General features: G+C 41.8%; 1 protein-coding gene across 38 annotated transcripts in view; it reads right to left on the reverse strand.

The window, feature by feature from the left end:
• DOCK3 (dedicator of cytokinesis 3) overlaps positions 1-26,575 on the reverse strand; it is a 437,902-nt gene that overhangs the window by 33,692 nt on the left and 377,635 nt on the right. For 22 of the 38 annotated variants that reach the window (XR_011426887.1, XR_011426886.1, XR_011426884.1 and 19 more), the window contains 10 exons: positions 21,298-21,392; positions 19,271-19,346; positions 18,652-18,752; positions 18,330-18,388; positions 15,844-15,992; positions 9,094-9,179; positions 6,658-6,684; positions 6,426-6,521; positions 1,893-1,953; positions 1,273-1,366 (listed from right to left, as the gene is read on the reverse strand). Coding sequence is in view for 34 of the 38 variants with exons in the window: in XM_023621222.2 (XP_023476990.2) it covers positions 1,273-1,366; positions 1,893-1,953; positions 6,426-6,521; positions 6,658-6,684; positions 9,094-9,179; positions 15,844-15,992; positions 18,330-18,388; positions 18,652-18,752; positions 19,271-19,346; positions 21,298-21,392 (844 nt within the window). In the remaining 4 variants the exon portion in view is untranslated. The remainder of the gene's footprint in view (positions 1-1,272; positions 1,367-1,892; positions 1,954-6,425; positions 6,522-6,657; positions 6,685-9,093; positions 9,180-15,843; positions 15,993-18,329; positions 18,389-18,651; positions 18,753-19,270; positions 19,347-21,297; positions 21,393-26,575) is intronic. The other 16 variants (XM_070237539.1, XM_070237536.1, XM_070237532.1 and 13 more) reach the window with 1 other exon arrangement.

Raw genomic sequence — 26,575 nt, forward strand, 5'->3', positions numbered from 1 at the left:
GGCTTTCCTCTCTGAAGACAAGCCCTTGAGGCACTCAGGGCCTCCCTCTTGAGCTTAGAAAGCCATATGAAAGCTTTTCCTTCCCTGCCTATATTCTTTTCAGACGTCATTCCCGAGGTCACCAGAGACAAGGCTCAGCACTCTCTCTGTCTAAATTCCTGACCTAGCCTCTCAGTCGTGGCTCAGTTCTCCAGAAGTTTAGTATATGCCTCTACTGATACGTGGAATTTATCACAGTCTGTCACTTTGCTGCTGTCTCTGAGGGTTGCTGGGATCATGGCTGGAAGTGGACGTGGAGAATGGCAAATTCAGCCCAGTCATTTCAAATTTAATTCTTGCCAAGCTGTGTTGTCAGAAAAGGTGGCATCTATGCCAAACACTCTCTAACATCTAGAGATAAGGAAGGAAGATTCTGTGTTTCTAGAAATCCATCTAATTCTAGTAATGTTTGTGGACAAGAATAGCTTGAATTTCCTGGTCTATCACACAAATTTAAGTCCTATGGCCCAAGAGCTAAGATGTAGTAGCTGGTCACCACAGTGAAGAAGGTGGCTATTTTGGGGGACCTATGGCACAAGGTTATCAAGCAGGACATACATGCATGCACATACCCTCCTGACTCAGAGTGGTGCTCTGTAAACAGAGTGTAACAGGAACATTGAAATGTTTTTAAGTTTGCTCTATTAGAAAAGGCCTTAGTAAGGGTTTAAATTGTAGATAAAATGAAAGGGGCCGACAGAAAGTCAGATGAACACTTTCCATACTCTCCAGTGGGAGCTCAATGTGGGGCCACTGTGCCTTTGCAGGGGAAGAGCCTAGACTGCAAGGGAGGTCTGCCAGCGAGTTCTAGAAGTCCCAGGGTTAGGCATATGTTCCTGTGTTATGACCTGACTTAGCTCTAGCTGTGAAGGTCCTAAGAAAGGCTCTGGTCATGAGGAATGACAGTGAGCTCAGGATGCTCTGAACCTGGCACACCAGAATTTGGAAGTCACCTTTGAGGCCTCAGATGGGAATGGATAGGAGGCAAGGAGAGTGTTACAGCCTCAGGCAGCAAAGGACATGGCACAAAGGCACAAGAGGAAGTTCGGCCTGCTTTCTCTCCACCATATGTTACAAAGGAGTTGAGGGAAAGGAGTGAATTGAGGGGGCAGCAAGGGTCCCAATACTCTGCTAAGATATGGCAGGCACCAGCCCAGAGCATTTGTCTGTCAGCTGTGCATATTTGTCCAGTCTGTCCTCACTGGGAGGCATGGCTCTCTGCTTCCCACTCACCTGTGTAGTTTTCGGCCTGCAAATGCATGTCACAAAGCTTATGGATGTAGCGGATATACATCTCTTCTTTGTTAATCTCAGATTTGTAAAAGTTCTGTAAGAGAGAACGAAATACACATAAAGATGAGAGAGGGTGCCACCTCTGGAGGCCATATCTGAGCTCCAGGCAGCTGGCCAAAGCCCTGGTTATGCTTGGCAGGAGGGAGAGGGCAAGCCATGGAGGCAGTCAGCACCAGAAAGAGAAGGGACCAGCCAGTGGCACACCTGCTGTGAGTGGAACCACTAGCAGATATGAAGGAGCCCTAAGTAGTGAGAAAGAGGAAGAGCACCAGGGCAGAATGGGGATCAGAGAAGACTGGGAATTAGGGTATGTCACAGTTTGTGGGACCTTGCCAAGAGGCCAGGCTAGAGCTCTGTCCAAAGAGAAGCTCATTTCATTCCTTTCCCAAGTGGGAATGTGACTGATGAGGTGCAGGTCTCCAAGAAACCAGTAACAGAGCTGATGCCCTGACTCAAACTCTTAGGCTTACAGCCATGTATTGTAGGAATGCCAAGCCAATCACAGTGCAGGACAGAAACCATGCTACTAGGCAGACAGGAAGAAGAGCCCATGTCCTCACCATCAGGTTAACAGTGCAGCCGATCTTCTTATTCTCTGTTTCCTCTCCTTTCATGCAATCCCTGGAAGGGAAAGCACAGATGAGTGTTCCATGGCACAAAGTGGTGCCTCTGGGACAAGACACAGAACTGCAGTGTCAATGAGGCATAAGTATGACCAAACCCAAGATTAGGATGTTCTCCAACAGGAAGGGATTCCACAGATGAGGACTGTACTGTGAGCTCCTTCTGAGCTTTGGACCCACTCCTAGGATTCAAAGATCTCTGTTCAACTCAACCCCTTGTTCTGGTGGCAGAGTGTAGAGCTACATCAGGGTACTAAGTTATACCTACCATTCTCCTCAGCACAGAAGAGTGTGTCAGTAAAGTAGAAGGTTCACGCCTCAAGTTCCCAAAAGAAGAGGCACAGAGCTTTCCTTAAAGGGTAACTTTCATTTTGTAGGATAGTGCTGAATATAAGCCAAGATGCTCCACTCCAGGGATCTAGCTTGGCACCCTTTGACCAGAGCAACCATGGCATTGGCTGCCACATTCACCACCTCATTGGCTGTTCTCCGTATGGTCTTCTTCCTGTGCACTAGGTTTTGGAACCCCCTCCAACTAGAAGCAGCGGGTTTGGAGCTTCTTTCTGATCTAGGGGTAGCTTCACCCAGGGCTTAGCTGCATTCATGCTGAGCAGAGTTGGGTATGGGGGGGTCAGGGCTGGCCTGTGAGACACAGAACAATGGGAACACTGAGAATGGATCCTTCCCAAGGGAGAGAGGGGACTGGTCAAAGCCAAGCTTCTCTGGGAAGAGCAGAGGCCTGACACAAGGTGATGAAGAAGAATGAGAACCAGACTTGTAAATCTAGCAAGAAGCCTCCTGTACACATAGCCAGCCAGAGTCCCGTCTGAATGCTGTGTCTCCTTCTGTGGCACTGCACAGTGCTCTGGAGAAGATATAGTTCCTCCTGTAGCTGTGTGTTAGCAGATTTTGGGAAAGGCTGCATAAGGGGAGTTTATGGACCACTAGGGTCAGGTGGAGAATGTGCCTTGGCTTTGCTCCACTAACAGGCACAGGGCACACTGAAGAACATCACAGCTGGGAGTCAGGAGACCTAGTCCAAGTCACTGAGCCTCTGGATGGTCATTTGACAAACTCAGTTATCCTCACCTTCCCAGCTGCATCCCAGCACATAAAAGGATGACTTCTTTGAGATGATTCTTTGAAAGAAAGGGATACTGAAAATCCACACCACTCTCATGGTATTCTGCAAAGCCAAGTGTCCTTCCTCCTTTGGAGGGCTCCTGTCAGAGCTGGCAGCTCTGTGGGGTTTGGAACCAAGGCCCTCCTCTCTAGGTGTGCCCTATCAGCACATTTATCCCATAAAGCATCTGGTTCCTTAGTAGCCAGACATGGGTGTGCTGAACATGGCACTGCAGAACCTGTCATTTAAGTGCTAAGAGGGACAGGAAACTGCCGTGACTTTTCAAGAGGAGTCTTCAAGAGGAGTGAACCTAAGGGCCAGATGGCCAACTTGTTCCAAGCAACCCACGAAGTGGCAGGAGGCACCTGTCCCTCCAATAAGTTGGAGGGTAGTGAGATCTCACCTAGCTACTTTGGCATTTAATGTTTTCTTTCTAGAAAGCATCAGAAACATTTCTCAGGCGTCACCTTCTGTTTGGCCATAGCTAGAACTTCACAGCCAAATCAATTTAACAGAAAAGCAGTGGCCACAACCCTGTGATGCCAGGGGCATTCCAACACACCTTTGTGCTCCACGACTGCTTCTCCCATGCACTGCTAACAGCAGACTCTTCTTTGCTGTGTGGCTACTCAAGAGAGGACACCTTTTAAAGCCTCTGACTTGGGTGCAACCATTGCTCCCTCTTTCACTCTTTCTCTGACAGATGAACAGGGAAAACACTCCTGAAAGAGGCTTCTGAAGCTTTCTGGGTGTGGCTATGTGCAGCGAGTGGTGGTGGCCTAGACCAGCGGCCAGGCAGCCCTCAGTGAGACTGGAGGGGCCTGGGAAAGAAAGGCTCCATAACCTCCAGTTGCCTCTTCCAGGTGGAGGTTCCACTTAGAGCCCCAAGGGCTTGGCCACCCTAACTCTGACCCTGTCTGTTCCAGGGCACTAAGAAAACCCTCCTAGGGCTTTGCTTTCTAACCTGGGAAATATAGTTGCTACCACTGAGCATCTTTATATCTGATACACAGTGTCTGGGATTCACACAAAAGTTGAAGACATTAACACAGAAGTTGAAGAGGTACTCCTCTGAGTACCTAAGGTTTGAGCTAGTCTAAAATTGAGTCTCACACTCAAGAGGCTTAGGTCATTCTGGAGTACAAACTATTGATTATTTGTTTAATCAATGTATATATTTTTTAGCTTTCAAGAACTATTTTCTTAGTAAGTTCTTGTTCAACTAAACTGCACTGGGGTAGAAGAAGAGACTTTCTTGGTTCCTTCACGGTCTTCCCAGTAAGTTCATCCATTCAATCAAGACGTATTGCACACCTGCCAGGGGATCATCAAGGCTCCATGCAGGGGCACAGGGAGATAAGGACAAGGTCCCTGTCCTCAAGGAGCTGGCTTTCCTCTGTTGGATGAATCAGAAAGGTGACAAATGATCGCCATCAGTGTGACTCCCGCTCTGCAAGAAGCACGCACAGAGAGCCAGGTAAGCTGCTGGCTGGGAAAGCCTCCTTGATGGGGGTTGGTTGGAAGGTCACAGCATGTACAGAAGTCTGAAGGGAAGGATGTGAGTGGCGACAACATAGATGAGGAGATAGGGCATGGTTCTTGAGTCAGATAGATCTGGTTTCAAATTCTGGCAATGGCACTTCTGCCAATGGTATTTCCTCATTGGTAAAAACAAGGACAATCTTTCAGGGCTGCTTATGAGACTAGAGACAATGTTTGTAAAGCACAAAGCACATGGTATATTTTTAACAAATGAAAGCTATCATAAACATCATGCTTTTTCTTTTTATGCTAACAAGAAGCAGCACTGGGAGGTTGGGATACAGGGCATGGGTATTGGGGATTGGCAGGAGATAGGGCAGGAGAGGTGGGCAAAGGCCAGTTTATGAAGGGCCTCTGATGACACGTGAAAGAGTCTGAACTTTGTTTTGTAGGAACCATCATGGAGACAAGAAATGGAGGAGAAAGAAATTGGTTTTGGCCATGAGTTTGAGTTACTTATGAAAGGTAGGTAGAGAAATCAAACAGGTAGCTGGAACTAGGCCTTGGAGCCTAAGAAATTAATTTCCACTCTTTCTAGTAGGCCACAGCAAATAGGGCTGACCTTTAGTAAATGTTGTAGTGAGGGAGAGGTACAGAGTTTTGCCCACCCCTCTTCCTTGTCTGATGGCAGGTGCAGGAGAGGCTAGGAATATGATATGAATAAAAGAGCCCCCTCTTCTAAAAGGGACCCCCAAAGGCTATCTGTGCCCTAATAAGGCCCAAGAAAAATGGGCTCACACAAGTGCAAGTGTGCTACAGGAAGAGGGGATGCTCAAGACGCGAGCACATTTCTCAGGAATTCTATTTCCATATCAAGGCCAGTGCATTGGACACCTAAGTCTTCTGCATAGCAGATGTCTTGGCAAAGCAGCACCTTCTATTCAGCAGCAATTGGAGGTGACCTAACCTCTCTCATTTCCTGATCCATGGGTTGAAAATGCTCCCCCTTGGCATTTGCATATCTTGTAGCACAGAGAAGAAAACTATTGCTTGGGGCTGGGTTTTCTTTATCATTCCTCTTCATTCCATATTATCTTCCTCTAGGCTCCCAAAAGGCACACTTAGCCACCACCTGAACTCTGATGAGAGAATAATTAAGGATGCTGTGGTAGCTTCATTGTCACTTTTGGACTAATTCAGAAATAGTGATAGGACTGAAAAGGCAGGCTTTCATGAAAAAACTAATTTCACATGATCTATAGGACTGAACATAGCATAAAGATCTCTGAGCTCACAGGCTGCTTCCTCCACTCTTCTCACGACCAGGACCAAGGGACAGAAATAAACAGACTTTAGGCAAAGAATGGAGGCATGGAAAAGTGGGGTCTCTGGTCCCTGGGAAAGCCAACTGAAAGTCCTCCTGGGTCACACTTCTGTACCAAGAGACATTTCCCTGACTATCTACCATATGGCTCTGAGGAAGGCCTGCACTAAGGACCTACACTTGGTTCCATGCTTTGCTCTGGAGACAGCCTTTCTCTTCCCCCCTGCTGTGCCCATTCCTCTCAGCCCTGACCTTTCTGGATGGAAAGCCAGATGGCTGCATGTCCCTGGGATGCCTCCTGGGTACATATGCCCACATATCAGGGGGATCCCAGGAAGCCCTGGTTTACCCCTGGCAGAAGGCTCTCTCCCCTCTCTCTCTTTGGTCATAAGTAGACTCCTAATGACTAGTGATGGCACCCAACACCAGAATAGTCCTCCCCCTGAAAGGCACATCGTCTCAGTTTTAAGGTCAAGGGATGTCCTTGCTGGGGAGAGTATCCTGACCAGAGATGAGGTCAGGCAGGTGTTTGAGTAGATACCTGTAGTCAAGAAGGCGTTCCATGAGGCGGGTAACTGAGGTCACAAAGGAAATGCCGGTCTCACGCCATGTTTCTTGTTCAACCTTCTCCAGCAGACTATTGGTGAAAAGATGAAGGAAGCAAACACAATATACAATTCATGAGCCTTCCCTGGCCATAAAAGTGAGGTTCCAGAGCCCATGGGGCCTGTGATGGATCTGGAGATGGCAGACTTACCACCCTTCAGTCTTACCTGGGGTAGGGCCCAAACAGCTGGGTTCTACTCCATGCAGCAGAAAGCAAAGACAAGGCAATTACTGAACTGGCAACAACAAATGAGCATATCTTCCATTTTCCTGTACAAGTTCCTAAGGATGCCATTGAACTGAGGGAGAGGTTTCAAAGCCCCAGCCCCCTTATCTGTACACAGTAAGGTCTGTTCCAAAAAGGCAGCTGATTAAGAGCCCACTGAGGGTTGGCTCTGGCTTTGCCAATTGGCTCACTGCCTCTATCATTTCTTAGAGCCACCCTCAAGCATATACATCAACTTTTTCACGTAAACCAAAGGAAAGATTCCCACTAGTCTCGAGGGCCCAACATGAGGGACAGTGAGTGAATCCTGGAACTACACACAGCCATCTCCACTTTCAGGAGATGCTCCCATGCAAAATGTGCCAGAGACAAGAGCTAAATGCCCAGGTCCTTTTCTCACTCACCAGCCCCATGCTCCTGGTACCTCAGGGCAGCCTCTGGCTTCTCCAAAGAGCCTGGCTTCTGACATCCTCTGCTTTCCTACAGGTCTCTCCTAGGGAACGATGACCTGACTCCTTCTGCTTGCTCCAGTGATAAGCCCAGGTCCAGGTCTCACTCTTGATTTCTTTCCACACTGTCCCTAGCTCCAGCTAGGGGGCCCAGTACTGAGGACTCACACCCACAGTCTGGCTGCTGTTAATGCTGCTATGACAATGACTCCCTTCCCTGCACAGAGCATCCACCCTGAGCCGAGCCTTCTGGGAAAGTGAGAGTTTGCCATGTGATCCATATTAGTAGAGAGAGAAGGCAGGACCATTGGCTCTGGCCCCTAAGCTACGTGGATAAAGCCACAGCGTCAACATTTCTCAAACTGTGTTCTACAGAGCTCTGCTGTCCTGGAGGACAGGGAGAAGTGTTCTGTGAGCAAATAAGCATGGGAAATACTGGTCACTACACCCTCCTTTTGGAGATTTTTCACATCTTTGTGCACATTAAAGGCTTTGAGAAAGCCTACAATACAGAGGCCTATTCAATTTTGTTTGAGTATTTTCTAAACTGATTAGCCCATGATCCACTTGTTATTTTTTTTCTAGCATACATACAAATATCTTCTCCAAAACACAAATTTGGAAGTGCTGTTCCATGGATATCAGTGGCTTTCAGTTCTCAGACATGATTTTAGAAATTCATGAAAGACTATTTGGTCAGGTAATCAGTAATTGCAAGTTATTTCTGTGCTTTTTCCTTTGTAGTAAAGTCATCTATTAGTAGCTTAGGAATAGATTTCTCTGCCTTATTTCCCAGTTAGAAACAATTCAACTAAAAGAGAAATGCTAAAGTATGGATTAATTTTCACAAATTATAATTATTTAAGTTTCAAATAAATTCATATTTATTGCATGACTTATCAGGGAACAAAGTGGGCATGTTATAGCAGAGAGAAATTCCCCTCTCTTGAAATCAGAACATCTGAGTGCTCCGCCAAGAACTTCTTCTTACTGGTCATGCAATCTAAGGCATGCTAACACTTCTCTGAGCTGAGTTTCATCACCTCTATTCATTGGGATAACATCTGCCTTGCCCACCTCAGGGGTGTATTGTGAGGATTAAATAAGAAATGTGAACACATTTTGTACACTGTAAAGTTCTAAGCAAATGTACAGTATTATTATTGGAAAAATACATCACACGTTTGTCTTCAAAATGGCACTAAAACAAAATCTCAAAGCTGGAAATAATGAGTGAGATGGGAGGGGACTCTAGAGCTGTAACAGTCTCAAGATTTTGTTTTTTAGGAAGATTAAATACCCAACATCGCTATCTATCTGGGAAAACCATGGTTCCTCTGAGTCCTTCCTTTGGACTTAGCCCTATAAGGTCTCTTGGCTTCCATCAACTCAAGACAGACTCCACAAATGGTGGACCTGGGAGAACCTTTGATGCCATTCATTCAATCACCCTGTCTCACAAACAGGGAAACTGGCCTGGAGAGGGAGTATGACTTGTCAAGTCACAAGATGCATGGTAGTGTTTTTCAAGCTGATTGCATGATCTTACAAAGCAGAGATTTAACTTTTTTTCCCTCAGAAATGCCAGCACTGAGCCTTCACTGAGTACCCATGAGCTGTTGCCCAAATGGAAACAGTGCATGCTATGAAGACATGCGATGACCCTTTTCCTATCAGGAAATCTAGGAGCTCGGAGTTATCACTTGTCTCGACCTGTTCAGTCAACTATGGCAATCCCTGAGAGAGCTTGTGTCATGAGGCCACTTTCTTACTGACAGAAGGTGAACACTGCTACTACCAGAAACCACCTGGGTCTCTCTTGTTACCCACCCTCTGAAGCCTACCCAGCATGGGCTGCACCCCTACCCTTCGTTAGCCCACTTCACCCCCTCCCCCAACATGGGGTGCCTGGGGCTGAAGCAGCTTACAGTAGGCCGAAGAGCTCCCTGTAGCTCTCGTCGCCTTTCCCTTCTGACACCATGCTGTCCAGCTTGTCAATCAGCTCGGCCTCCACCTAGAGGGAAGCAGAGACTTTGTAAACCCGAGCTGACCTCAGAGGAAGGATGGGATATCCAGCCCCTGTGATAGGTGAGGATGGTGGGGAACTGCTTCCTGATTTTGTCCTTGTACCAAACAAATCCCAGGGAAGGCAGGATCTCATCTACAGCACCAAGAAACCACCCTGCCTCCCCCAGTCAGAAAGGCCTCCCATTGTAGTCGTTGAAGTATGAGTTGGGACTTAAAAGTCTCAGATACTGTTTTCTTAGTCTAAGGGCAAAAAGCAAGGATTCCCTGGAGAGAAAAGTATTTTGGATTCAAAAGAGACTTTTGTTAAGTATTTTTCTTTCTTAAAAATGTTCATTCAAAAAAATTTGTATGTATAAAATACATTTGGTTAGAACTTTACCCTCTTGTCAGCCAGTCGCAAAGCAAGCTTGCTGGGGGACTGGTCCTCACACTAACAGCTGGCATTAGGCTGGGTTGTGTAAGATGTGAGTGTTTCCTTCTGAGATTCTCCTTCAGGATAAAAGGCTCCACTGTTTGTCCCCACAGGACCTAAAGCCCTTGGGGCTGCTGTCCCTGCCACTGCCTCATCACTGGGGCCCCCTGCATTTGTTATTGGATTACTAAACTGTGAGGCACCAATATTGCATTTGTTCTTATACTGATCAGGAAGGCATTCAGCAATGCTCAGCCATTTTCTAATAGGCCTCACTGGATTTACTTGAGGTGAGAAATTAGTTGCAAGTGATATGAGATAAAGTTTTTTAAGTCATTCCTTTGCCTTAGAAATGTGGTATTGTAGTATCATTTATATGGATTTCATATAAACAAAAAATGTCATGACTGCATTTAATAATGAACTAAAACAGAAGCATTTTCTTATTCCACATAGGGCCAAAGAGTCCTAAGGCGATGAAGTAATAAAAGAATAATTGAATTAGGAAATTCATTGAAGGCAATTATGGTTTCTGAAATCCCATCAGCATAAAATGAGAATGGATGAATAAATATGGCCCTTTTTATAGTGGTCTGCTACATGGCCAGGATGGGGACTGTTGTATATTTATGTTTGGCCTGACGAATCAGCTGCTTGAATATACATTTCAGAGGAAACAGGAAGTCTGACACTAGGGGTCCTTAGGGATCGATGTCATCCAGCTCTCTCTGCATAGAGAAGAGGCATCAGCAGGGACTTGCCTAGAGTCAAGTAAAGTCACGCAGAGTTGGGCTTAGAAGCCAAGGTGTTTCATTCCCAATCCAAAGCTTGTCTTGTCTCACCAGGCCAATCAGCTGGCCACAAGCCTCCCAAGGGGAAAAGGGTCTGTTTATAACAAGTTTCTTCGTTTGTGAAATGGTAATGGTGGTTAACATTCCTCTTCAGCGTCACCGTGCCCTAGGTCTTGGGAAGTGCTCAATGAATGGTAGTTTTTATTTTCATCTCTAGGAACCCACCATGTCTCAGGCATCGTGTTGGGTTCTAAGAAATAAAAGTACAAGAAATAATCTTTGTTCCCAATAGTTCACCATCTGGTATAGGAGGCAAGGACAACAGCTGACACAGCTCAGGGTGGTCAGTGCTTGGAAGGGGCACACACAGAAAGGGTGGCCTGAGGACTGAGAAGTCCACAGACAACAGAGTTTCGAGAAATAGTGTCATAAAAATTTAAAACATGTTTTTGGTCTTTGACCCAGAAATTACAGGTGAGAAATTTACCTAAGGAAAAAATTAGGAATGTATATGTTTTTTGCAATGTTAACAAAATTCTGAATGAACCTAAGTTTCTAAAACTAGGAGCCTGACTAAATATATTGTGGTCCAGCCATGCAATGGAATACCATGTAGCCTCTAAACTGACAGTGTAGTGCAGAGAAGCATTAACTAACAAAAAGAGATAGGTATGACATGGTGCCACTAAAAAAGGGAGATTAAAAACCAATATACACAATGATTCTGAAAAATCAATATATACAATGATTCCATTTTTTAACTTTAAAAACTATGTATTGGAAAAAAAAAAAGTCTAAAAAAGATATACCCTGCCCTCCTCCTCCACAAGTTACTAGTAACAGTAGAATTATGAGTTAAATTTTTTCATTATAGCTTATTTTCATTTTTAATCTTTCTATATTAAATAAGTACATTTTTTTATAATTAGAAGAAGTATTTTTAGTAGGTAGTAAGAAGTAGGGGAGTGGTTAACAGAGCCAAAGCTGTGGAAAGCACACTTGGAATCAAGACCAAAAAGTCATTGGATTTCAGTGATTAGAAGATTATAGGTGACCTTCAAGAGAATAGTTTCCACAAAAGCGGGTGCGCAATATACTCTAGATTGAAATAGGATATTTCAGGAGGGTGGGAAGTGGAAATGTGGGGGTTAGAAGAGAAGACCACTCTTCTAAAGTATTTGATGGCAAAAGGAAGCAGCAGCAAGATTTTTCAAACCAAGGACAGCAAGGTTTACATGGCTTGCTGGATATCAATTACTCATGACAGTCTTATTGGAGGAAAGAACACAGCTCATCAGCTGAGTCTTGAAGTGTGAGACAAACGAACTCCAACCTAGTCTTCCATAAAGCTAACCTTCTTTATTCAGTGTTAGTGATGGTGTGATGAAGCCCAGCCCCTCTCTTAGTAGACTCAGATGACACATGGTGCGGTTCTGCAATGTCATCTACTTCTTAGTAACTGGGTTCTCTCATCAGGCAGTTGTGCATTTTGCAGTTAGAAGGCACAGGCTGTGAGAACATAGAAAAGCAACAGTTCTTTTCTGTTTGAAGTTATTATTTCCTGAAGCTCTGAAGGCATTAGAGCTGCACACTCCAAAAATGTGTTCTTGTCTTAAATACTAATTACCCATGATAAAGAGCATCTATAAAAAAAAAACAAGAGCTAGCATCATATTGAATTGTAAAGCACTGAATGCTTTCCCCTTAGATTAAGAACAAGGCAAGGATGTCCACTCTTATCACTCTTATTTAACATCACATCAGAGGTCCTAGTCAGTGCAATGAGGCAAGAAAAAGAAAGAAGAGGCATACAGATTAGAAAGGAAGAAATAAAATTGTCTCTATTCACAGGTAACTGGATCATCTAAATAGAAAATCCCAAGGAATCTACAAAAAAGCTTTGAAAATAAGTGAGTTTAGCAAGGGTGTAGGATACAAGGTTAACAATATATAAAAACAATTCTGTTTCTATACTAGCAACAAACAACTGGAAAATAAAATTTAAAAGTCAGAATAACTTATGATAGCACCCAAAAGGAAATACCTATAAATCTAACAACATATGTGCACGATCTGTATGCTGAAACTACAAAACATTAATAAAAGAAATCAAAGAATATCTAAATAAATGGAGAGATATACTGTCTTCATGGACTAGAAGTATCATTAAGGTATCAATTCTTCCCAATATGCTCTGTAGATTCAATGCAATCTCAGTCAAAATCCCAGCAGGAATTTTTGTAGATATTGACAGGTTGATTCTGAGATTTACAGGAAAAAGAATTGGAACAGCTAATACAATATTGAAAAAAAAAAGAGCAAAGCTAGAGGATCCACATCACCTAATTCTAAGACTAACTATAAAGCTACCATCATCAAGACAGTGTGGTATTGGTGAAAGATTAGACATGTAGATCAATGGAAAGACTAATGAGTCCACAAAGAGATCCAAATGGTGTTTTTGATAAAGAATAGTCTTTTCAACAAAAAGCGCTGGATATCTATATGCAAAAAAAAGAGCCTTGGGGGCTGGGCCGGTGGCGCAGTGGTTAAGTTCGCACGTTCCGCTTCCCAGTGGCCCAGGGTTCACCGGTTCAGATCCCGGGTGCGGACATGACACTGCTTGGCATGCCATGCTGTGGTAGGCGTCCCACAGATAAAGTAGAGGAAGATGGGCACGATGTTAGCTCAGGGCCAGGCTTCCTCAGCAAAAAGAGGAGGACTGGCAGTAGTTAGCTCAGGGCTAATCTTCCTTAAAAAAAAAAAAAGAGCCTTGACCCATACTTCATACCTTATACAAACATTACCTCAGAATAGATATAGATCTAAATGTAAAATTATAAAACTTCCAGAAGAAACATAAGGGAAAAAGTTTTGTGGTCCTGGGTTAGGCAAAGAGTTCTCAGACACGATCCCCAAAGCATGATTCATATAAGAAAAACATTGATAAATTAGACTGCATAAAAATTAAAAACTTTTGTTCTATGAAAGAGACTGTTTAGTAAACGAAAAGACAAGCTAAAAACTGGGAGAAAATATTTGTAAATCATATATTCAACAAAGGACCTACATCCAGAATATATAAAGAACTCTCAAAACTCAACAATAAGAAAACAAACAACTCAATTAAAAATAAACACAAGTTTCATAGAACTACCATATGATCCAGCTATTCCACTTCTGGATATTTATCCAAAGAATCTGAAGACATTAATTTGAAAAGATATATGCACCCTATGTTCACTGTAGCATTATTTACAATAGCCAAGACATGGAAAAATCCTAAGTGTCCATTGATAGATGAGTGGATAGAGAATATGTGGTATGTATACATACAATGGAATACTACTCAGCCATAAAAAGATGAAATCTTGCTATTTGTGACAATATGGATGGACCTTGAGGGTATTATGCTAAGCAAAATAAGTCTGATGGAGAAAGACAAATACTGTATGATTTCATGCATATGTGAGAGATAGAAAAAAAATAACAAAACAAACAAACACATAGATACAGAAAAAAGACTAGTGATTACCAGAGGGGAAAGGAGGTGGGGGGAAGGCAAAAGGGGTAAAGGGGGACATTTGTATGGTGACAGATGGAAACTAGACTTTTGCTGGTGAACACGATGTAGTCTATACAAAAGTCAAAATACATGTATGTACACCTGAAATTTATATCATGTTATAAACTAAAGTGACCTCAATAAAAAAAATCAAAGAAATAGTAAAGGAAATAGTCAAGAGACAAACACTAAACCCCCCTCCTCCCCAAAACGCAAGTTTTGAAGAATCATTTCACCAAAGAAGATAAAAAGATGGTAAATAAGCACATTAAAAGATGCTCAACAATATTAGTCATTAGGGAAATGGAAATTAAAACCACAATGGTATACAACTATACACCTATCAGAATGGCTAAAATAAACAGAGATATCAAATGCTGGTGAGTATACAGATCAACCAGAACTCTCATATACCATGGCAGCTGGGACTTCAAAATGGTATAGCCACTTTGGAAAAGAGTATGATAGCTTCTTGTAAAGTTAAACATAAATATTTACCACAATACTCAACAATCCTATTCCTAGGTATTTACCCAAGAAAAAATGAAAGTTTATATTCATACGAAAACCTGTAAAGAAATGTTTTTTATCAGATTTATTCATAATCATCAAAAAAGTGAAAACTCAAATGTCTTTCAAATGGTGAATGAAGAAATCGCAACAGAATAGTACTCAGCAATAGAAAAACAGATACACGCATCATGGATGAATCTTGCAAAGGCATTATGCTAAGTGAAAGAAGCTAGTTTCAAAAGGCCACACTCTACATGATTTCAATTACATGACATTCTGGAAAAGGTACACCTATAGTGATGGAGAACAGATCAGTGGTTGCCATAGGTTAAAGGTAGGGGAAGCGTCTGAGTACAAAAGGGCAGCAAGATGAAAGCACAGGAATTTAAAAAGTCTTGACTGCAGCGGTAGTTATATGACTTTCTTTATTTGCCAAAATTCATAGTACTGTAAATCAAAAAGTGAATTTAATTCTTTGTAAGTTTAAAACTAAAAAAAATTTTCAAATTACTGTTTGCCTAGTCTGCTCCTCACTGTTACAGTCACTCACTCTAAGACCACTGGTTTATCCCAGAATCACAAGTTTGGGAGGGAGCTTAGTGGGGAACTGGTACAGTCCCCAAACCAATATGGAAATTTCCCCTAGAGGCCTCCTGGGAGCTTCTACTTGAGAACCACCAGCAAAAAGAAACTCCCCATCTCCCAAAGCAGGCCAGCTTACAGTGAACAGAAAGTTCTTATTGCTGGCAAGTTCTTTCTTTTATTAGCTAAAACCGGCTTCCCTATCACTGAACCCTGGTAGTCCCATATCCTGGAGCTATAGATATAAAGGCAGGGACCATCTCTTATACCATAGGAATGGCAGAAGAATCTCACAGAGGGATAGCCTGAAGCTACTCAGTCAGAAGTCAAGGGCTTATACCTCCTGGACCCACCCCTCTGTGCAGGAATCTGTGGAATTCTGGGCTGCCCTGAGCCATGAAGTCATCCGGTCTGGGCTCCAGCCCTAGAAATGCTTGGACCATGCCTTGGGGATCCTCCAGAGAGGAAGGACAGCACACTCCCAGGGCCTTCTCCTGAGTGAAGCTGGGAGGTTACAGTCTTAGCTATTCTCTCCTTGATCAGAAAGCTCCTTTCACATGATGTTCATTCCTTTCCTCTGATTCTTTTCTGGCTCTAACTTTGTGAAAAAAATCCACAAATCAATTCTGGCCAGCAAGTAAGAGAAAACCCTTGAACAGGATTCAAGATGGCCAAGTCACAGCCCATTCCCACTGGAACCATAGCCTGGCCATCTGCATCACCTGCCTGGACACAAGGGGTCCATTCCAGAGGAGAGCACCCTGAACACTGCCAGGTGTCATCTTACCTGTTTGAAGTTGCCATTTTTCCTCTGCTCCCAGTCCATCATGTCATGAAAGATGGGAATCATGATATTTCGCACTTCTGGCTGTGGGACCAATGTCACGCCCAGAAAAGGACCAATCATTCCCGGAATAAAGTGGATCTTATGTTCACCTGAACAACAAAACCAACAGATATTAATTTATGCTTGCCTTTCTCCTTCCATGGAAGCCTCCAAAATGGGGCCACGGCACGTGTTTTGATCCCTACTGGAAGCATATGAGAACAAAGGAAGCTCTCCCCTACAGTTTTCTGAGATATTCCCTCTCTTGGCTTTTTAGAGTTCATGGATAAAATTGGCCCAGCCCAGTTAAAACAAATGTTCAACAATCACAAACTGCCTTTCCAAAGAATTTACTGTGAGATTCCACAAATTAACTGAAAATCATTCTGAGGTCAAGGAACAGAGTTCACTACTCTAGACAGAATAGGATTTCTGAGTAACCTGTGACAGTTTCAGATAGTCTGTTCAAAGTGTTTATTTATCAAGGAAAATCTATCTATTTATGCTTAAACACAAACCCTATCCCTGGGGTTTCTACCACTAGCTCAGAGGCATTTAAGTGATGGGGATGTTCAGTCCCTGGTCCAGCCACTAGAAGTCTGAAATCCATGGGCCTCTTCATTGTCTACACTCATGTATGCCCAAAAGGCCCTCTCCTGAGTTAGCAGGAGCCTCCTGCACAGCCCTCCTTTGACAGAGCAGCTTAGAGACTCTCTCCGTAACACCTCCCTGCCCCCTGCCCCGTCTTCACATTCCATTTCTGATGGTAGCATTACATCTATTCAGACCAGCTCAGCTCATCCCTCAACTTTCTTAATAAGGCCTTTCCATGGAAGTGGGTGATGTGGGCTTCCCTGTGACTGCATTGCCATCTGGGGCATGTTCCCAGAAGTCAGGGTCAGTCCTGAGGACCCTGGGACAGAAATTTTCTCTTCCTTGCAATGGTGAAACAGAGTGAACCATTTTCCAGAGCTCTGCTTTCAGTCCTTCAGAGACTAAGAAGAAGACAAACTGGGCCTGTATACTGATTGCTACAGCCAAGTAAATCAGTTCTTGAGGAACAGAAAATGCCATTTCCACCAAAAACAATGAGGCAGGAATGGTTTTATCAGACAAATTTGGCATCTTTTTTGATTTCTTTCATTTTGAAAGCCTATTTAAGGAAACAATGTTAGCCCTAAGGCTAATTCTGTATATTCCAATCTTGATAATTGGTACAGTTGCTAGTCCCTTGTGTTCCTGAGAATTTCAGAGTCAGCTTTAAGGTCAAAATCTATACCCAAATTGTGCTAGGTATAGGGAGTAAGAGTACTGAAGCTGGAAAGCCTGCTTGGGGAAATGCATCCCCACTCATCGGCTGGAAGGCCCTAGTGCTTGCTGGCAGGAATGGCTTGTACCATGCCTGCTGCCTCTAGGGTTAGTGACTAGGATAGTCAATGGAGGACTGTAAGATTTTATGACCATCATTCCTAAGGCTTCAGAGCCATGAGCTCAGCTGAAAGCAGACTTCACTAGGAAGAGTAAAAACAGCTTCTCTAGCATCTTGACAGGGCACTCAGAAGCCCAGTTCCAAAGGATGGCCCACCTAGTCACCAGGGCAATCCAAGAATTCTACCAAAACTCTTTTAACAATTTCAGATCCAAAGCAATGGCTATTAGAGAAGCTGTAAAGAGAAGCTGTCGAAAGGAAGCTAAAATCAATCTTACCTAGGGGCTGTAATTCCCCTTTCATACTCAATCTTCATGCAATTGATGTCAGGAACCTGATCTGCATACCTGAATACCAGAGACCCAAGAAGTGTTTCAATCTTTATTAAAATGAATAGCTGCCCTTGCTCATGTGCTGAGTATCTCCAAGATCTAGGCTTTTGAGCCTGCAACATCTGGACTGGGACATGAAGAGCACAGGGGATTTTACAGGCATGAGTTCTCAAACTGGGAAAAACTACTGGAGCCCTCATCTTTTTTTCTCCTTTTGACTTCAGTTCTCAAAAAAGAGATTGCAGGGGCCAGCCCAATGGCATAGTGGTTAAGTCTGCGTGCTCTGTTTTGGTGGCCTGGGGTTGGTAGGTTCAGATCCTGGGTGTGGACCTATGCACCGCTTATCAAACCATGCTGTGGCAGCATCCCATATACAAAATAGAGGAAGATGGGCACAGATGTCAGCTCAGGGTCAATCTTTCTCACAAAAAAACAAAAACAAACAAACAACAAAAAAAGATATTGTGCATATGTATTACGAGGTCTTATTTCTCAAACTAGCTCTTCCTGCCAAGGGCTTTGTGTACATGTGTTCCACTATCCATCTGAGGTGTTATACTAAAGATATGTAAAGATCTCTTGGGTTTGAATTAACAATCATAAAACCTGGGGAAAATTATTAGTCTTATTATTTTTTATTTGGCTATGCAACATGTGGAAGGGAAAAATAGGGAGAAAAGACCTACCCAAATTTTGCCACATGCTGAACAGTTCATAAGCCATCATCACACGCATGTCCCCATACCTGGAAATAGTAACACAGGAACCAGCTGTTAGTGGGAGAAGGTTCAGGAAGACAGGACTACAAACCCACTGAGGCTAGTACTTCAGCACAGTTTCTAATGCTTCCCCAAATACCAAGTCATTTGGTTCTCAAGTGAACTCTCATATGTGGCTCCTTGGGAAGCTACCCAGTGAGAACCTTGTAACTTCTAAAGGAGCCTCTCATGGAAACATAACCCCATCTGGGCATGTGGTAGAGAGACGAATAAGAGACATATGTCTTACTTATCTAGAATCTTCTTCCTCTTGGATGAAGTGATGATTTCTAGCTGGAGGCTTGGCTGATTTATGAACAGAACTGCCAGGCTAAAATAAGAATTCCATACCTAGAGAGACAGAGAAAGAGGAAACATCTGACAGCCCGAGTCCTTAATCTTGCAAGGAGAGATTCTAAATATATGCATGTAGCACAGAATTCATTTTACAATTTTAAGATCTTGATTTTTTTTCCTTTTTATATATCTTTGGAAATAGACTTTTTTTTTTTTCTTTCTTGACTCCTCTGAAGCCAATAGTGTTGATTCTGGACTAGAAAGCATACTCGTGAATGTCTGGCTCCCAACACCAGGGGAGCTCCTAGGTCATATTCCAGTCTCTATCAAGCTTAGAAGCTATTTGATACTATGAACACATTAATAAAGCAAAAACCAGTGAGCTTGCCCTGGCTCCCAGCCCCCAGCCCCCTAGCTGACACCCGGCTGAGTCCTTCTCAAATTCCTGATGTGCAAAGTTGTAAGCGAAATAAAATGGTTGTTTTAAGTAAAACAAAAACAAAAATAGCGACCTTGGTTTTTGGCTTTCTAGGGTTATTACAAAGATAGTGATGGATTTCCGGAGCTCCTACCTTAAAGTCGAAGTCTGTCTCTGTGAAATTCTTGTGCAGTGCAGAAGAAAGGTACTGGACAGTAGTGACTATAATACTGCAGTAAGGGAACAAGGCGTTGGCAGAGTTAAAAGACTAACAATGGCATCCAACAGCTTAGCATCAATTGTCTATGGCTTGTGTGAGAACTTCTTGAGTACAACTTGCTCTTATGTAAGATGTGACTATAAAGGAAAGAGAGATGGCACAAACCCTACAAAAAACCAGTACTGGAGAAATGCCCCATAGTTAGCAGAACAGAATAGAACATCAGTGGGTTCTAGACCATGCTCTGCCATGACCTGGCCTTGGTACAAATTCTCTCTAGGCTCCATTTCCCTTCCTATAAAAGGAGGAGGGTGGGGTTTGATATTTCTTTAAAGTTTCTTACAGTTCAAAGAGTGATTCTAGCATTTTGAGGACTTTTGGGTAATGAACACATATTATGAACACCAGAGGACTTAGAATATAATTTTACTATTTTACTTGGTAATAAGGGTTTATAGTTATTAAGTACCTACTTTGTCATATACTACTCTTTTCATTTATAAGGCATGTGATTTTAGCCTTTGGTCAAGAATATCACTCTCAATTTTAGCCTGGGCATATGTAAGGGGCAATGGGAGCCTCGCTTGCTGGAACCAAGGGCACAGGTTGAGGTAGAGAGGAAGTGAGGTGTGACAGGCAAGTAAGGGCTTGATTACAGAGGGCCTTGGCTGCCTGGCAAAGGAGGTTATGTCTAACAATGACCACCAGGCTTTGTTGCAGAAGAGGGGCAAGGCAAAAACGGTGTATTAGAGAGATCAGCCCATCAGCAGAGGGGGTAACAAATTTGAAAGGTAAGAGACTTGAAAGAAGAGGCTGCTCCTGCAGGATGGGCTGGGGAGCCTGAAGTACTCTGAGTAAAGCTACCAGACAGAAACAAGAGGAAGTCAAATGGAAAATCCTCTATTTGAGAAGCTATCTGTGAAACCTTGTTTATAACCATTCTTCTGTTCTGTATAAAAGGTTTGCAGTTTTGAAAAAAGAAAAAATATCCCTATAAAAGGTACAAAGAGGGGCTGGCTCTGTGGTCTAGTGGTTAAGTTTGGCATGCTCCACTTTGGTGGCTTGGGTTTGCAGGTTCGGATCCTAGGTGCGGACCTAACGCCACACGTCAGCCATGTTGTGGCAGCAACTCACATATAAAGTGGAGGAAGAATGGTACAGATGTTAGCTCAGGACTAATTTTCCTCAGTAAAAAAAAAAAAGGTATGAAGTGGAAAGACCATGCTGATACCCTGCTAATATAGCTAACACAAATAATACTACATTCTGCATAATACCAACATAAAAGGCAGATCCATGGGAGGAGGCAGCAGGTTAGAGAGTGGAGGCCAATGGCCTTCTCCTGACTGGAGGAAGACCAGTTGAGCCAACACTTTACCAGTTGCATCACTTGTCTGGTTTGCCAAGAAGCAGCACAGGTTAGAACTATGAATGAGACAGAAAATTTGGGGTCAGCCTTAGAGCGAATTCTGTGGCTGGAGTCACAAGTGGTCAGAGCCTCACAGCCAGGACTCAAGTTGGTAATTAGCACTAGCTGTGGGAAGCAAGCAGTGTCTGGCAGACAATGCAAATCAAATTAAGAGGAGAGTTTGGGATACCGCCTGAAACTAGAGAGCAACAGAGGCCAACGGACCAGTGAGCAGGCCTTCCTCAAGGAGGAACCCTTCTCTAGGTATTATATTTCACATCCTTAATATTTCCTTCTCTGTTCTTACCATGACACCATCTGCCAGGCACTTAGACTCCATTTTTGAACTATCTTTGAAGCTTTCTTCTTCTTGAACTTATGGTAAATGGTCAAGTCCTAGTGATTGTGCCTCCAAACAGTTTTCACGTTTACCCTCTCCGCTCTTCCCTCATTGCCTTGATCTCTGTCTTGCTTTCTCTTTCACAAATATGCACACTCTCCTTAGTCTGAGAACAGTTCAGTGGATGCTGGTGCAGGGCCCTTCTACACTCACTTGCTTGTGAGAAGTCTCATCACCATCCAGTCCCGAGGAAAGACACTCATCTTCATCAGGTTCCGGAACACACAGAAAATCTTCAGCAGGAATTCCTAATCCAAGAGGAAAAATCTGACATGAGACACCACTACTACCATTGCAGCACACATTTCCTCAACAGGGCTCCCCTGACCTCTAGGCCATGAGAATGGGTGGGAACACTGGGTTAGATTCTGGTTCCCTTTGTGAGTTGCTCTTCTCTTAGAGGACTGCATGAGAGTGAGTTCTAGGTACTCTCACAGGTCAGATGGGGCAGACCCAAACTGGGCAGAACAGAGGCAGCTCTGTAACCACTTAGTCTGGTGTCTAAAGCCTAAAATGTAAGGAAAGCCAGAGTCCAGCAGAACTGGTATCCAACTAAGTCCATGGGTCTCGTTCTTTGGGGCCTGGCCCCTGAGCGCTTGATCATAAGAACCTGCTTTCTTGGACCTTAAGGAAACATTGACAAGAGAAGCACTTTAGGAAAAGCATGGTGAGGACCTCCAAAAGTGTGCTCCTCCATGAAAGCAATGAGAACAGTGGCAAACACTGGTTAATCAAAGGCTTGCAACAATCCAAGGAGTGTTATTCAAGAAAAATAGCAGAATTTCAATAAGAACAGTGAGCGTTTTGCGTTTTAAGTTGCCTATTCCCATCCCTTCTCTTTCCCTACCTCCACAATAACCTTAAAAACAAGCAGCTGTGGAACTACAGTAGTAGTGAAAACCAGCATCCTGGCAGTCACTGGAAGGCACAAAATAGTTTTGGAGCCTGCGAAAAAGCACCATCCCCAGAGATTTGTCACTTTTTGATCGGTTTGGCGGTTCCCTGGGAAAGCATTATTCAGAGGGCTTATTTGACCTGACTCAGAGCTCACTCATTGAGAAAAGCCCTATCCCTAGGAATTTGGTGAAAAAAATCAGGCATAATACTTTAACATCCCAGCTGCATGAAGCAGCCATATCAGCTGGGGCAAACAAGAGAATGACCAAAACACTTAAAAGAAAAACATGGGGGATGAGGCATCCACAGGGGTCTTTGAAAAGCCCTGAAATATTCCTGGGGATATAGGAGCCAAACACATGTGCAGGGCTGTACACATTCCCAGGAAAGACCTAAAAAGACTAATCTCTCACATTTGGCTGACTTTGAGGCTCTATGCAAGCAGGAAGTGAAGGCTAAGGCAGAAATGTAAACTGATGGAACACTGAAGCTGAGCCCCAACACATACACAGAGCCACTTCACAAAATGTGGAAGACATTGATTCAAGGCATTTAAGGAAATCACTCTCCAGTTATTAACTGACTACTAAGCTAAGTGAATAAAGACTTCAGTGACTGCACACAACAAAGAATACAGACATTAAAGAATTAGTCCAAGAAAGTCACTAAACAAGCAAACAAACAAACACCAACAAAAACAAAACAACAAAAAGCAACAACAACAAACCCTGGGGTGAGGGAGGTAATCTGATTTCCAGAGTTGCAACATTATTTAAATTATCCAGTTTTCAACAACAACAAAAATAAGACATAAAATGAAACAGAAAAGTATGGACCCACACACAGGAAAATAAAGCTGATAGACTCTTTCTCTGAGGTAGCTCAAACACTGGACTTATTGGGAAAAGAATTTAAATCAGCTGTTTATAAATATGTTCAAAGGACTAAAGGAAACCATGCCTAAAGAAATAAAGGAAAGTATAAGAACAATATCTTGCCAAAGATAGAATATCAATAAAATAGAAATTATTTAAAAAGCATCAAATAAAAATTCTGGGGCTAGAAAGTACCACAACTAAAATGAAAAATTCACTGGAGGGGCTCTACAACAGATCTGAACTGGCAGAAGAAAGAATCAGGGAATTTAAAGATAGGTCAATTAAGATTATCCAGAGGAACAAAAAGAAAAAAAAATGAAGAAAACTGGACAGAGCATCAGAGACCTGTGGGACACCATCAAGTGTAGAAACATACAAATAATGGCAGTATTATAGAGATGAGAGACAAAGTGGAAGAGATATTGAAGAAATACTGGCCAAAACCTTCCCAGATTTGATGAAAATTTAATCTATATATACAAGAAGCTCAATGAACTCTAAGTAGAATAAAATCAAAGAGATCTACACACAGACACATCATGGTCAAACCGCCAAAGCCAAAACAAAGAATCTTGAAAGCAACAAGAGAAAAACAACTCAGTATGTACAAATGATTCTGAATAAGATTAATACCTGACTTATCAGCAGATATGATGGAAGCCAGAAGGCAGTGGGATGACATATTCAAAGTACTGAAAGAACGTCAACCAGCAATCCTAAATCTAGAAAAACTACCATTCAGTGAAAACTGGTACAGCCACTCTGGAAAGCAGTATGGAGTATCCTCAGAAAATTAAGAATAGATCTACCATATGATCCAGCTATTTCACTGCTGGGTATTTATCCAAACAACTTGAAAACACAAATACATAAAGATACATGTACCCTTATGTTCACTGCAGCATTATTCACAAGAGCCAAGACTTGGAAGCAACCTAGGTGCCCATCAAGGGATGAATGGATAAAGAAGATGTGGTATATATGCATAATGGAATACTACTCAGCCATAAGAAAGGATGAAATCCAGCCATTTGTGACAACGTGGATGGACCTTGAGGGTATTATTCTAAGTGAAATAAGTCAGAGGGAGAAAGTCAAATATCATATGATCTCACTCATAAGCAGGAGATAAAAACAATGACAAAGACATAGCAACAGAGATTGGATTGGTGGTTACCATAGGGGAAGGGGGGAGGGGGAAAGGCAAAAGAGGGGATTAGGTACACATGTGAGGTGATGGACTATAATTAGTTTTTGGGTGGTGAACATGATGCAATCTACACAGAATCTGAAATATACTATGATGTACATCTGAAAGCTATTTAATGTTATAATCCAATGTTACTGCAATAAAAAATAAAAATTAAAAAAACTATCATTCAAAAATGAAGAAATTAAGACACTCTCAGATAAAAAAAACTGAGAGAATTTGTTACTAGTGGACCTGTCCTACAAGAACTACTAAAGGGGGTCTCTCAGACTTAAATAAAATGGCACTAGAAGGTAACTTGAATTCACATGAAGAAATGAAGAGCACCATGAAAGGTGACTACATAGGTAAATATAAAAGACAGTAAATATATATAACTCTTTTCTTCTCCTATTTGATTTATAAGATAACTGCATAAAACAATAATTATAAAACTGTGTTGATGAGAATATAATGTATAAAGATGTAATTTGTATGACAGTAATGCACAAAGGAGGAGGAAGGAATGGAGTTATATTGGAGCAAAGTTTTTGAATACTACTAAAATTAAGTTGGTATGAATCCAAATTAGATTGTTTTAAGTTAAGATGTTCATTGCAATTCTCAGAGAAACCACTAAGAAAATAACTTAAAAAATATACTAAAAGTAATGATGAGAGAATTAAAATGGTACACTAAAAATATTTATATAATACAAAAGAAGGCAGAAATGGAGGCGTATAGGAACAAAGAAGACATAAGACAGATATAAAACAAATAGCAAAATGGCAGGTGTAAATCCTAACTTATGGGTAATTATAGTAAATGTAAAGTGGATTAAACACTTCAACCAAAAGGCAGAGATAAGAAGGGACAAAACGTAAACATAATCCAACTATATGCCGTCTACAAGATACACACTTTAGATTCAAAGACACAAATATATTTAAAGTAAAAGGATTGAAAAATATACACAATGAAAATAGCACCCAAAAGACAACTGGTGTGGCTATGTTAACATCAACAATACAGACTAACAAAAATTGTTATTAGAGATCAAAAAATGACATTCTATAATGATAAAAGGGTCAATAAATCTGGAAGACATAAACACATATGCACTTAAAACAGAGCCTCAAAATACATGAAGCAAAAACTGAGAAAATTGAAAGGAAAAAGAGACAATTCAACAATAACAGAGACTTTAATATACCAGTTTCAAAAATGTATTGAACAACTAAACAGAAGATCAACAAGAAAAAAGAAATCTTGAACAATACTACATACTACCTACACCTAACAGACATCCATAGACTACGCCATCCAACAACAGCAGAATACACACCTTCTTCTCAAATGCACCTAGAAGGATATGTGTTATTCTCGTCTCTAAGATAGACCATATATTAGGCCATAAAGTAAGTCTCAATCAACTTAAAGAATTGAAATAATATAAATCATGTTCTCCAACCACTATGGAAGGGAGTTAGAAATCAATAACAGAAGAAAATTTGGGAAAATAAAAAATATGTGGAATTAAACAGCACACTCCCAAATAAACCAATGGGTCAAAGAAGAAACCACAAGGGAAAATTAGGAAATACTTTGAGATGAACAAAAATGGAAACACATCAAATAAAACTTAAGGGATGAAGCTAAAGCTATAGCAGTTAAATGCCTACGTTAAAACGAAAGATTGCCAATCAATAACCTACCTTACACCTTAAGAATCTAGAAAAAGAAGAGCAAACTAAACCTAAAGCGAGCAGAAGGAAGGGGATAATAAAAATTAGGGCAGAAATAAACGAAATAGAGAATAGAAAAACAGAAAAAAAGTAAACCAAAAGTTGGTTCTTTGAAAAGATCAACGAAATTAACAAACTTTTAGCTAAACTGACCAAGAAAAAAAAAAGAGGGAGAGAGACAACTCAAACTACTAAAATTAGGGATAAAAGAAGGGACAGCATTACCAATGTTCCAGAACTAAAAAGGATTATAAGGGACTACTATGAACAAATGTATGCCAATAAATTATATAATCTGGATGAAATGGTCAAATTCTTAGAAACATACAAACTACTAAAATTCATTTAAGAAGAAAAGGAAAATCTGAATATACTTATCACAAATGAAGAGATCAAATTAATAATTGAAAAGCTCAGACAAAGAAACGTACAGGACTAGACGGCTTCATCAGTGAATTTTACCAAATGTTTAAACTAGATTTAATACCAGTATTTGTCTTTTTGATTATATCCACTTCAAATGCGAAATGGTATTTTACCGTGATTTACATTTCCCCAATGACTAATAATGTTAAAAATCTTTTCATGTGTGTATTGGCTAGCTATATATCTTCTTTGGGGAAATGTCTATTAGAATATTTTGCTCATTTTTAAATTGGGTTTTTGCTTTTTTATTGTTGAATTGTAAGAGTTCTTTATATATTTTGGACACAAATTCTTTA

The sequence above is a fragment of the Equus caballus genome, chromosome 16 (genome assembly GCF_041296265.1).
Source record: "Equus caballus isolate H_3958 breed thoroughbred chromosome 16, TB-T2T, whole genome shotgun sequence".
Taxonomy (NCBI): Eukaryota; Metazoa; Chordata; class Mammalia; order Perissodactyla; family Equidae; genus Equus; species Equus caballus.